General features: G+C 35.8%; 2 protein-coding genes across 20 annotated transcripts in view; one reads left to right on the top strand and one right to left on the bottom strand.

Annotated features, from left to right (window-relative positions):
- Nucleotides 1-13,957, bottom strand: part of LOC110542799 (UDP-glucuronosyltransferase 2B31-like) — a 290,306-nt gene that overhangs the window by 153,969 nt on the left and 122,380 nt on the right. The gene's annotated exons all lie outside the window — the stretch shown is intronic.
- Nucleotides 1-13,957, top strand: part of LOC132653186 (uncharacterized) — a 41,355-nt gene that overhangs the window by 23,172 nt on the left and 4,226 nt on the right. For 6 of the 19 annotated variants that reach the window (XR_009590948.1, XR_009590947.1, XR_009590946.1 and 3 more), the window contains 2 exons: nt 3,442-3,973; nt 7,782-7,816. Coding sequence is in view for 8 of the 19 variants with exons in the window: in XM_060380880.1 (XP_060236863.1) it covers nt 3,048-3,124; nt 3,442-3,608; nt 7,782-7,948; nt 10,189-10,191 (414 nt within the window). In the remaining 11 variants the exon portion in view is untranslated. Of the gene's footprint in view, nt 1-2,292; nt 2,812-2,833; nt 3,125-3,441; nt 3,974-7,781; nt 8,305-10,188; nt 11,011-13,957 lie in introns of those variants that run through there. The other 13 variants (XM_060380877.1, XM_060380873.1, XR_009590944.1 and 10 more) reach the window with 11 other exon arrangements.

Here is a 13,957-nt window from a genome sequence, read left to right as displayed (position 1 = left end):
TTTGCTAAAGCTTTTAGTGATCTGTTAGAACTGTTTCCTTGAATAGTTAATTGTACTGTTTCAAGAATCATAGAGAAACAGCAAAAAAGGAGCTTATCAATTCCAGCCTTGTAACCAAATAAGAGTGGGACTTAAAATACGTCTTTTGGCTTAGATGGCCATGTTAGGGTTCTTGCTAGGGACTTCCAGGAAGCTGATTCCCATAGGAAACGTGTCTTCTCGTCTGTTTGCATAATTTTATGCTTGCATAACACATTTTTATGCTATACAGACAGTTCTGGAGTTAGTGTAGTAATTCCCCCTTTTTTGTTTTTTAGAAGTAATTTGAATAAGTCATGCCTTATGATGTGGATGGAGTGGAGCATCAATCTAAAAAGACAAGGAAACAAGAGCACAACCAATAAGAATAATAAAATTAGGACCCCTATTAATGTTAATTATTGAGTCCAATTTAAAGGATTTAAATTTCTAATTTTTGACTCTTAATTAGAAGCTCAAACTTGCTCAAATTTAAACTTGCTTCATCCAAATGAGCCTTGCTAATTGCTGCTATATTTTTCTTGTAAACTATCTAAATCATGAGTAATATCCGTATCCTTTTAGATTCCTTGTAAATGATTTTTTACCTCTTTTTCACTGGTTAGAAGCATTTATCTTAGATTTTAAACTTTTTATCTATAATAGATTGTTTTGAAAGAGCTAAGGGAATATTCCTATTTATTTCATTAATGAAGTTTGCTGTATGTATAGCAAAAGTAGTCAAAATCGCAATTAATGCTGAAATTCCTAATATAAGTGATGTAACAAATCTTTTAGGCCTAATTAATTTACTTAACTTTTTTAAAATCCTTAAAGCAGTATTATTGTACCATCCTTCTCTTTGTAGATCGACAGGAAGCATAACATAGGCAAGTCTCTTAACTAAAATCGTAACAGCAGTTTGACACATAAGTAATGATAATACAACAGGAAATATAAATTCAGGAGTCTTCGGCTTTTGCTGGGTCTTCACCAGTTTCTTCACTGCTTTTATCAGGCATTTTAGTTGTGTCCAGATCTTCTTGGAGACCTTGGGGAGCTAATGCCAGGATTTTGGGACCTTCTGTCATGATAAACTCACACACGTTAAAATATCATATTCATCAGATCTCTGACAAGTTTGAGGGCCAGCATATCTGAGTTACTTTTGTTTATTTTTTTTCTGCTTTAAATTGTATTTTATAAAGCAGAATGCTATAATCTTTAATTTTAGCATATTTCTTAGATGCATGTTTTAGAACTGACTGCATAACAGAGCAGTACAGAACAATTCAAAATTGTATGAATTATTTTAGCCATAACAAACCGATCAGCCAGAATTCTTTTCCGTCAAAAGAGCATAAGAAAACATTTTGCAATAAAGAATCACCAGCCTTTTAAATGAAGTACAATGTACTTTATAGTTCTTTCTTAAATCATATTTACCCTCTGGCTTTTTATACATACATAAACCTCTGCAACATTCTATATACCTACAGCTTCCTAGCTTTCTTTTTCTGGTTTAACCAGACATTTTTACTTTAGACAAGCTATTTCCTTCTTTAATATCTCTTGCTTATTCTTTCTTTCTCTTTAGAAAACAGAAAAACTGCCATTAAATTTTTTTTAATTTTTTTAAAGGGTTGGGAGACTGTTTTAAGATCTTTGCTTAAAAAATCTGATAAACTGTAAACATTTTATCACCTTAAACATCTAAATAATTTTTAAAGCTCATTTTTGTAATATCAAAACAAAGTATCTTCTTTAGGAGTGAATTTACAAAGCATATCCATACTTTTAAAAGTCAAAACTAGATTTTAAGACCAAAATTTATCAGTGTAAACAATTTAACCTTTAGAACAAATGTCAACTTAGAATAAGACTCCTGTTTTATCCTAAAAGGAAACAAAATTATTTTGACTTAGAGATTTTGAACCTCTGTTCTGAGCCACACAATGTGGCAATTTACATTGTTGTTGTTTAAACATATGCATTCATAGAAACTATAAACACATAGGCACATATACTTGTCTTAAACAAGAATTTGAATTTAACCTTAAGACATACCCAATTATTTTTTATCATATCAGCCATTTAAAATCAGTTGAAAATAATTATATAATGGCCATGTATTTAAACAGGCAGATGAAGTGGTTTGTTTTTTTTTTTTAATTGAACTTAGCTGTAATTCTAAACATTACAGCAAGTGCAGGGTTTTGTTTTGTTTTGTTTTGTTTTGTTTTGTTTTGTTTTGTTTTTCTATATCATTGTTTGATTTTTAAGTTGTAATTGACTTAAGCTCCCTAGGTGGGAGGAGGGAAGAGAGGCATGGTGAGATGGTGAGCTCCTGCCATTCACTTCCCTGCTGAGCTGGCATAGAGGCAGGGGGGAGGAGTTTTTCCTCATGCTCAGCAGCTGCAGCTGCTTCTGTACAAGGCTGGCCCTGCCTAGCTGTGTGTGCTCCAGAGCCAAGGACTAGTTTCAATTTTTAGCTGTCCTTTATGCAGCTGTATAGTTTCCTTTAACGGCTTTACCATTACTTTTGTTTCTCCTTGAAAATCTGAATCTATTACTCCTGGCAAAACTTTAAAGTTTCTTTTATAATTTGAGCTACAACCAATGATTAACCCAATCGTGCCTTGAAGTAAAGTCCCTAGGATGGAGGTGGAGATTAAGGTTATTCCATCCCATGATGAGAGGATTATATTTTTATTTACTGAGACATCCAAAGCAGCACTACCTGGAGTGGCTCTAGGCAATCATGGATAGTAAAGTCTGGAGCTTCAGGATTGAGTAAACTCCCCAATTTACACTTTTTGTGCTCTCTTTCTGATTTAGTTTTTTGTTTTGTTCTCTGACTTTTTGTCTTTTTCTCCTGTCAGAGCAGTTCCATCCTTGTGGGAACTTGGAGGAGCAGAGCCCTTTTTTGCTCCCTCCTGTTTATCCTTTCCTGGACACATTCTTTGCATGTGTTCCATCCTTCCACATTTAAAGTATGTGGGTTTGGAGGAGTTTCTTTTCCCTCCTCCATGAGTTTTCTTAACATAGGCAATGAATGTCTGACCTTTCCTGACTACAGCATATGTCATTTCTTGCATGACTGCTGGTGAGGCATTCATACAAGTCTTTATGTAATCTTGAATAGTCCCTGTCTTTTCAGAGGCCTAAGCAGATCCTGGCATAGGGAATTTGTATTCTCCCATGCTAACTGCTTTAACAATATTTCTGTTCCCTCAGATGGAGGCAACATCCTATTGGTTGCCTCCTCAAGTCGAGACACAAAGTCTTGATCTGAAACTCTAAAGCCTCGACTTGCTAACATATGTTTTGAAACCAAGAGGAACATTTTCTCTTGCTTTGACTCGGACTGCCCCAGGTTTACTTTTGATTACTCGCACCAAGCTGATTTAAACTTTTTTTCAGCAGGAACTGCAGATTCCTACCGAGAATCCTATCAGTTACCTTGGATGAAGGAAAGGAAAGAAAAGAGAAAGAATACCTGTTGCAAGCGCCACCTGCCACAGACCAGCCCCTTTGGGTGCCCCACGTCCGTGGGAGAATCAGGGAATTCAGATATCAGGAAGGCACAGGTAGGCAAAATGACAGTCAGACCCACACCAGGTGGTATTGGTTTGGATCTTCTGCGCTTTACTGAAGTCAAGCCAACACTTTTATAGTAATCTTACAAAGAAGCACCTTAAAGTTGACATATCCCCCGGAACATTTACAAAATTTATATTTTAACTGAAACAGTAACCTGGTAGAAGCAGTGTCTACAAAAAAATCTTGGCCTAACAGCCTCTTAAGCAGAGCAAACATAGAACTAGTGACTCATTTGCCAATTTAGCTAGTAGAGGGACAGGGGCTTGTTAAACTTGTGTTCTCTTTACGTAGTTTATTGTTAGTTAATAATCCTCTGAACTAGGTCAGCTAAGGATTTAGAACTCCCCTGGAGGTAAGCACTGAGGGGAATTTTTTCTGTTTGGCTTGCTAAAGATTTACAATCTTTCCTTAAGATGCTTGAGCTAGCCTGTCCTTAAAACTTATAGTATAATACAAAACTTTTTGACCTCCTATGTTTGCCTATCTTCTTTCTGCCTCATCATAAATACCTGTGTTAGGTAATGGTTTTGTAGTAGCTTTACTGCAGTGGGAATATCCAGAACATTTATCCTAACAGATCCTGATTAAACATTTTCTTTAGAAAGCCCTAAAACTCTTGTCCTTTAACTACCTACAATGTTTGGGTTTTCCATAAGCAATTCCTGATGCTGAATCTGATTTATTACCTCTCCTAAAATGTTATTTTCCTGCTACTCTTATTTGCTAAAGCTTTTAGTGATCTGTTAGAACTGTTTCCTTGAATAGTTAATTGTACTGTTTCAAGAATCATAGAGAAACAGCAAAAAAGGAGCTTATCAATTCCAGCCTTGTAACCAAATAAGAGTGGGACTTAAAATACGTCTTTTGGCTTAGATGGCCATGTTAGGGTTCTTGCTAGGGACTTCCAGGAAGCTGATTCCCATAGGAAACGTGTCTTCTCGTCTGTTTGCATAATTTTATGCTTGCATAACACATTTTTATGCTATACAGACAGTTCTGGAGTTAGTGTAGTAATTCCCCCTTTTTTGTTTTTTAGAAGTAATTTGAATAAGTCATGCCTTATGATGTGGATGGAGTGGAGCATCAATCTAAAAAGACAAGGAAACAAGAGCACAACCAATAAGAATAATAAAATTAGGACCCCTATTAATGTTAATTATTGAGTCCAATTTAAAGGATTTAAATTTCTAATTTTTGACTCTTAATTAGAAGCTCAAACTTGCTCAAATTTAAACTTGCTTCATCCAAATGAGCCTTGCTAATTGCTGCTATATTTTTCTTGTAAACTATCTAAATCATGAGTAATATCCGTATCCTTTTAGATTCCTTGTAAATGATTTTTTACCTCTTTTTCACTGGTTAGAAGCATTTATCTTAGATTTTAAACTTTTTATCTATAATAGATTGTTTTGAAAGAGCTAAGGGAATATTCCTATTTATTTCATTAATGAAGTTTGCTGTATGTATAGCAAAAGTAGTCAAAATCGCAATTAATGCTGAAATTCCTAATATAAGTGATGTAACAAATCTTTTAGGCCTAATTAATTTACTTAACTTTTTTAAAATCCTTAAAGCAGTATTATTGTACCATCCTTCTCTTTGTAGATCGACAGGAAGCATAACATAGGCAAGTCTCTTAACTAAAATCGTAACAGCAGTTTGACACATAAGTAATGATAATACAACAGGAAATATAAATTCAGGAGTCTTCGGCTTTTGCTGGGTCTTCACCAGTTTCTTCACTGCTTTTATCAGGCATTTTAGTTGTGTCCAGATCTTCTTGGAGACCTTGGGGAGCTAATGCCAGGATTTTGGGACCTTCTGTCATGATAAACTCACACACGTTAAAATATCATATTCATCAGATCTCTGACAAGTTTGAGGGCCAGCATATCTGAGTTACTTTTGTTTATTTTTTTTCTGCTTTAAATTGTATTTTATAAAGCAGAATGCTATAATCTTTAATTTTAGCATATTTCTTAGATGCATGTTTTAGAACTGACTGCATAACAGAGCAGTACAGAACAATTCAAAATTGTATGAATTATTTTAGCCATAACAAACCGATCAGCCAGAATTCTTTTCCGTCAAAAGAGCATAAGAAAACATTTTGCAATAAAGAATCACCAGCCTTTTAAATGAAGTACAATGTACTTTATAGTTCTTTCTTAAATCATATTTACCCTCTGGCTTTTTATACATACATAAACCTCTGCAACATTCTATATACCTACAGCTTCCTAGCTTTCTTTTTCTGGTTTAACCAGACATTTTTACTTTAGACAAGCTATTTCCTTCTTTAATATCTCTTGCTTATTCTTTCTTTCTCTTTAGAAAACAGAAAAACTGCCATTAAATTTTTTTTAATTTTTTTAAAGGGTTGGGAGACTGTTTTAAGATCTTTGCTTAAAAAATCTGATAAACTGTAAACATTTTATCACCTTAAACATCTAAATAATTTTTAAAGCTCATTTTTGTAATATCAAAACAAAGTATCTTCTTTAGGAGTGAATTTACAAAGCATATCCATACTTTTAAAAGTCAAAACTAGATTTTAAGACCAAAATTTATCAGTGTAAACAATTTAACCTTTAGAACAAATGTCAACTTAGAATAAGACTCCTGTTTTATCCTAAAAGGAAACAAAATTATTTTGACTTAGAGATTTTGAACCTCTGTTCTGAGCCACACAATGTGGCAATTTACATTGTTGTTGTTTAAACATATGCATTCATAGAAACTATAAACACATAGGCACATATACTTGTCTTAAACAAGAATTTGAATTTAACCTTAAGACATACCCAATTATTTTTTATCATATCAGCCATTTAAAATCAGTTGAAAATAATTATATAATGGCCATGTATTTAAACAGGCAGATGAAGTGGTTTGTTTTTTTTTTTTAATTGAACTTAGCTGTAATTCTAAACATTACAGCAAGTGCAGGGTTTTGTTTTGTTTTGTTTTGTTTTGTTTTGTTTTGTTTTGTTTTTCTATATCATTGTTTGATTTTTAAGTTGTAATTGACTTAAGCTCCCTAGGTGGGAGGAGGGAAGAGAGGCATGGTGAGATGGTGAGCTCCTGCCATTCACTTCCCTGCTGAGCTGGCATAGAGGCAGGGGGGAGGAGTTTTTCCTCATGCTCAGCAGCTGCAGCTGCTTCTGTACAAGGCTGGCCCTGCCTAGCTGTGTGTGCTCCAGAGCCAAGGACTAGTTTCAATTTTTAGCTGTCCTTTATGCAGCTGTATAGTTTCCTTTAACGGCTTTACCATTACTTTTGTTTCTCCTTGAAAATCTGAATCTATTACTCCTGGCAAAACTTTAAAGTTTCTTTTATAATTTGAGCTACAACCAATGATTAACCCAATCGTGCCTTGAAGTAAAGTCCCTAGGATGGAGGTGGAGATTAAGGTTATTCCATCCCATGATGAGAGGATTATATTTTTATTTACTGAGACATCCAAAGCAGCACTACCTGGAGTGGCTCTAGGCAATCATGGATAGTAAAGTCTGGAGCTTCAGGATTGAGTAAACTCCCCAATTTACACTTTTTGTGCTCTCTTTCTGATTTAGTTTTTTGTTTTGTTCTCTGACTTTTTGTCTTTTTCTCCTGTCAGAGCAGTTCCATCCTTGTGGGAACTTGGAGGAGCAGAGCCCTTTTTTGCTCCCTCCTGTTTATCCTTTCCTGGACACATTCTTTGCATGTGTTCCATCCTTCCACATTTAAAGTATGTGGGTTTGGAGGAGTTTCTTTTCCCTCCTCCATGAGTTTTCTTAACATAGGCAATGAATGTCTGACCTTTCCTGACTACAGCATATGTCATTTCTTGCATGACTGCTGGTGAGGCATTCATACAAGTCTTTATGTAATCTTGAATAGTCCCTGTCTTTTCAGAGGCCTAAGCAGATCCTGGCATAGGGAATTTGTATTCTCCCATGCTAACTGCTTTAACAATATTTCTGTTCCCTCAGATGGAGGCAACATCCTATTGGTTGCCTCCTCAAGTCGAGACACAAAGTCTTGATCTGAAACTCTAAAGCCTCGACTTGCTAACATATGTTTTGAAACCAAGAGGAACATTTTCTCTTGCTTTGACTCGGACTGCCCCAGGTTTACTTTTGATTACTCGCACCAAGCTGATTTAAACTTTTTTTCAGCAGGAACTGCAGATTCCTACCGAGAATCCTATCAGTTACCTTGGATGAAGGAAAGGAAAGAAAAGAGAAAGAATACCTGTTGCAAGCGCCACCTGCCACAGACCAGCCCCTTTGGGTGCCCCACGTCCGTGGGAGAATCAGGGAATTCAGATATCAGGAAGGCACAGGTAGGCAAAATGACAGTCAGACCCACACCAGGTGGTATTGGTTTGGATCTTCTGCGCTTTACTGAAGTCAAGCCAACACTTTTATAGTAATCTTACAAAGAAGCACCTTAAAGTTGACATATCCCCCGGAACATTTACAAAATTTATATTTTAACTGAAACAGTAACCTGGTAGAAGCAGTGTCTACAAAAAAATCTTGGCCTAACAGCCTCTTAAGCAGAGCAAACATAGAACTAGTGACTCATTTGCCAATTTAGCTAGTAGAGGGACAGGGGCTTGTTAAACTTGTGTTCTCTTTACGTAGTTTATTGTTAGTTAATAATCCTCTGAACTAGGTCAGCTAAGGATTTAGAACTCCCCTGGAGGTAAGCACTGAGGGGAATTTTTTCTGTTTGGCTTGCTAAAGATTTACAATCTTTCCTTAAGATGCTTGAGCTAGCCTGTCCTTAAAACTTATAGTATAATACAAAACTTTTTGACCTCCTATGTTTGCCTATCTTCTTTCTGCCTCATCATAAATACCTGTGTTAGGTAATGGTTTTGTAGTAGCTTTACTGCAGTGGGAATATCCAGAACATTTATCCTAACAGATCCTGATTAAACATTTTCTTTAGAAAGCCCTAAAACTCTTGTCCTTTAACTACCTACAATGTTTGGGTTTTCCATAAGCAATTCCTGATGCTGAATCTGATTTATTACCTCTCCTAAAATTTTATTTTCCTGCTACTCTTATTTGCTAAAGCTTTTAGTGATCTGTTAGAAATGTTTCCTTGAATAGTTAATTGTACTGTTTCAAGAATCATAGAGAAACAGCAAAAAAGGAGCTTATCAATTCCAGCCTTGTAACCAAATAAGAGTGGGACTTAAAATACGTCTTTTGGCTTAGATGGCCATGTTAGGGTTCTTGCTAGGGACTTCCAGGAAGCTGATTCCCATAGGAAACGTGTCTTCTTGTCTGTTTGCATAATTTTATGCTTGCATAACACATTTTTATGCTATACAGACGGTTCTGGAGTTAGTGTAGCAAGAAAGAAGCCAAAATATCTTTACTAATAGTTGAAAATATATCGGAAGACAAACTTTTGGAGTTTTTAGAAAAATGAATTTATTTAGAGTGGCCTTGATGTGGAGTGGTCAGTTTACTTGCTGGAATTTTAATGTGGAGCAAGTCCACAGTGAATATGTATTGTTACCAAGACAGAGACACAGCAGAACAGGAAAATGCCTAGAAGTATAAGAAGAGGAAACAGAACTGAACTGACTAGAACTCCCTCCATTCTTAAACAAACATACCTAGCAGATGTGACTTGCTATCATCACCTTAATCTACAATATTTTCTTAAATGTTATAATTCTTGTTAGGGGTAGCTAGATGTATTCTTGGTGATTTAAGTGAGTCAAGAATTATTTTTCCAGCCAATTGAATATTTCATAACCAGAGTAGGGTCTGCTCCTTTCTCCTCCTATTCAACTTCAGAAAACCTAAAGATAGTTACTTAAAGTTTAATACTAACAAGATACATTTTATGCACATACATGTATATGTGTGTGTGGTAGATGGGTATATATGTATGCGTGTATTCAGATGTGGTTTGTTCTGTATGTGCATGTGAAAGGTCAGATGTCATTCTGAACTACTTTCTACATGATTTTTTAAGACAAGGTCTCTATCACTAAATATGGAACTTACTATTTCAATGAGAATGTTTGTTTAGCAAGGCTCAGTGTCAGCCCTCTCAGTGCCGAGGTTTACAGGTGGGCATTATGTGTCCACCTCTTATGTATACAGATTCTGAGAATCTGAACTGAGTTCTTCATACATGTGCAGCAGATACTCTATCCATTGAGACATTTCTTTCCATACCTTAAAAAATAATATTTCTTGATCTTATTAAGATGATAGACATGTAAGTCACAAAATAAGGTATGTTTTAGTTAAGGTTACTGCTCCATCATGATCAAAAGTGACTTCTGAAGAAAAGAGTTTGTTTGGATATATATACTGAATCTCAGTCCATTGAAGGAAGCCAAGGCTGGAACTCAGTTCAGGCAGGGAATTGGAGACAAAACATGATGAAGAGGCCACATAAGGGTGCTACATACTGGCTTGTTCCTTACAGCTTGCTCAATACTGATTCTATGATTTTTTTCAACGTACATGTGTCATTTCTCTTGATTTACACACGATTAAGGAAACTATGACTCCCCACCGTATTACCTTCCTTTGCCATTTTTTCCAGTGATGATCTCGCAACACTGGCCTTCACCCTCAACTATAAAGTCAAATTGTCTTTGATTTCGAGCCATGCTGGAGAAAGAGGACTCCCTGGAGGTCTGGTGACCTGCCAGGACACTGCAAGGATCCCTGCTATCAGCAGGGTGTCCTTGGCCTTTATCAGCAGAAGAACTTAGGCTTTTTCACAGAGACTGAGAGGACTTTATAAGCCAGGAATCATACAAGGAATCATACATGTCAGAGGAAGAAGGGAAGCTAAAAGACACTATTTAGTAAATTAGTAGGCAGGTTGAAAATTACCTCGGGTTTACTTACTGTCCTTGAAATTGTTACTAATTCAGCTAAGATTTCTGTAATTATATAAATAAACCGCTGTGCGGGGCGATTGCTGAAGGAAATTACAGCTGGCTTTATGGACCTAGGTGCCTATGTCGCTATAAAGCGGTGTGCATAAGGAGAACATCACAATGCGTTGAATATGCTTCACATATCTACTAATTTAGCTACTTATGCTTTCCTGTTTGCATTTCTTATATATTTTTATGGCAGACAAACACTGCAATTCAGATGTACGCCTTAAAATAGGATCACAAAACAATGCATGGCACATACCTTGGAGGCATAGTTTCCATGTACACTGGTCTCATCAGAAACTTAGCTATTGTACAGTTAAAGGATTAATTTCTAGGGATATAACAAAAGAAATCTTCAAAGAAGAACCCAATACATAGTAATTATCCTAATTATTGGGTCACAGAGAGCAGGCTGTACTGAAAACTTGCCCATTTGGTTTTTTTTTTTTTTTTGAAACTCATTGCATACTTGGAAAAGATCCTGTGTTGAGCTTTGACTTGCCAAGCTCCTTTATCTTTTAAAGTATATTAAAACATTGGTTTCGGGTTTTGCCTGCTTTTCTCATTTTACGTTTTTGTGTTTGCAAATATGAATACAATCAACAAAGCATCGTGTCTAAGTAGTGTTTTCACCTATGGAGCAGTCATATGGAAAAGGGAAGTGGTTTGTACTTGTTGCTTGGAAATGGTATGAGGTAATCCTGCCAGTGAGCCACGTGAAGCGATTACATGAAACACAGAATGTGTGGCCTCATTCTAGAGTTTCTTAGATGCTATAAAAATATAAAAATATCATTGAAAAGTAAAGTCTACATTTTACTTTTTTCATTCTATACTTAAAATAGCCCCCAAATAGTTCAAGCTTACAAAGCAATCATTGTTGAAAAGGGTTTAATAAAATAACTAATTCCCAAAAAGGAAAGTAGAAATGATCTCATTGAGTTAGTACTTCAGGCAATGCATTATAACACAGTTTGATGTTTATTGTTTTTACAGTAACTTGATGCTGTATATGCCTGTCTGAGCTTAATTTATTTCTTGAGAAGAGTATCCTAGAAAGTGGAATTATTTTTTATTTCCTCCAAATATTCTAAATTAACTTCTACAAGGTATTTCTAAGCATTAGTACACACGTTTCATAACTTCTATGAAACAGCTATCTCCCTAAACCAGAGATGTGTTTTCTAGGGGATTGCACTTACGCTGGAATACTTTCTTTGCTGGGCTTGATCAGGGATCTGTTGTAACTAAGACTCACTTGTAAAAATACGAATACTTCAACCACTTCTCATCTCGACTGTGGTTGAGATTGTGTTTACAATGTAAATGGGACTTCCATCCCTTGAATAGGTAATGGAGAAATCCAGAATGCATCAACCAGCTTTAGTTTGCAGACAGGTTTGCATGCAATTTGACAGGTTGATATGATCAACAGGCAGAGAACATTTTCATACAAGAAGTTATGCATAACCATGTCCAAGACAAATCTGGATTGAGAAATAGTCTATGGAAACATGTATCCAGGTGGCTCTTCTCTGTATCCCTTTCCTTTCTCTGGATAGAGGAGATATGGTTCTCAGTCTAGAACTCTCCCTTGGACACTAGGTTGGATAGATTTCAGTTGCAGTGATAATTTCATCTTGTGAAATGAAAGCTCTATGGTTGAATCCTTATACACTTGGGCCCAAGTAAACTGATTAGCACACAATAGATGCTTCTGAGACATTCAAAAGAATCAGTTGAGAAGATCCTCCATGGGGCTGGGTTGATTGTAGCCGCTGCATAGGCCCTAAGAGATAAGCTCCCATCTCAAGGGGAGAGTTCTAAACAAAATAAAGTAATTCTTAAAATAGAGAGAAATATTTCCAAAACCTCAGCTTCTAGACCTGGGACATGAACTATGCTATGCAAGAAGAATCGTGACAAAGCATGAGTGCTGACTCACAGAACAATAGGAAAATCTGGGAGCACAGTGCCCAGGATCAGATATTCAGGAAATGGAAACCAGGACAAGTGAAGATAATGCAGTCCGTGAGCAAGCATGCAGACTGTTTCAACAGCAAAGGAACACAACTCCAAATACTACTACATGGGAGACTGAGTGGGAAAGTACAGTCTTCTTTGAAATATGGTTCTCAAGAACATGAATGCAAGCTCCATGCCACAGAACAGGTTACAATCCGTGTTATCATAAACTCAGCCCGAGAATTTTCTTCAAGAATCACCAAACTATTCTTTATCTATTCTTTATCAATTCAGTAGTCACCTAGCAATCTATGCAAGTCTCCTTTAAAAATAAGATGACAAAGGACCTTGGCTCTAGATAATTTGGAATATTACTTGCTTAGCAATGTGTAGGACATATTTCATCAGTGTTTTGAAGGCACATTTATTTCCCCTTCACCATCCCATTTGACTTTCCAGTCAAGCTACTATTTAAAAAAAATCATATATTCAAGCTGCAGTTTAAACACTCTAAATGTCTGTGCGGAACTTAAGTGATGTGTCAGACATTTCCTTCTTAAAGATGGCACCAAATTCTTCATTTTGGGCCACTGTGAAGTAACAACAACACCTAAAAGTGACAAGAACACATGAAAGAATAAACATGAATTGAATAGAAAAAAATAGTATGGACCAAGGGAAAGCCTGGATACTTAGGGAATGAATTTGAAAAACACTTTATTAGGATTCAAAGATAATTTGTAATATAAAAGAACACAGAAAAGTGTTACTACTTTTATTCAAATTTGGAACAAGGTTGACTGATGTATATTCATTTATACTGGTGCAAAATTGTCTGATAAACCTTTAAAAATAATCTCATGTTGAATAAATATGACTGTGTAGAGCATCATTTAAAAACTAAATAATATCATTGATAAAAACAGGCTTATAACTAAACTCAGAGTTCATATTTCAAAAGTTATCTTGAGAGATATAATGTTCTTATGTAATTTCTCAGGTAGTATACTATTTCATAGAAGAGATTTTTTTTCACACAGTCCTGGAGTTATAGCTCAATGTTCAACAGTAACAGCACCTTTTATTTTCTTAGATAGTTATAGTGTCTGTACAATAGAGATATCTAGTGGGCACCAGATGAGTTTAATTTCCTGAAATTTATAAATGAAAATTCTTTGATCATTGGAAGACACTTGTCCCTAATTCACAAGATTTCTACATTATTTGTGCCTTAAATTAGAATAACATTAATGCCAAACATATAAAACACCTGTGCCATCTTAAGAGAAACATCTGACTTTGAATGAACAACATAGTCACAAGGAGCCTGTAAGAGTGCATCTATTTCCCACTTAAGTGGGAAACAGTAAGATCTGGAGAGGACAGGAACTCCACAAGGAGAGCAACAGAACCAGAAAACTTGAACTCAGGGGTCTTTCCAGAGACTCATACTCC

Source organism: Meriones unguiculatus, chromosome 3 (assembly GCF_030254825.1).
Source record: "Meriones unguiculatus strain TT.TT164.6M chromosome 3, Bangor_MerUng_6.1, whole genome shotgun sequence".
Classification (NCBI taxonomy): domain Eukaryota; kingdom Metazoa; phylum Chordata; class Mammalia; order Rodentia; family Muridae; genus Meriones; species Meriones unguiculatus.
The sequence above is the reverse complement of the archived record's forward strand: the minus strand, read 5'-3'. Positions and strand labels throughout refer to the sequence as shown.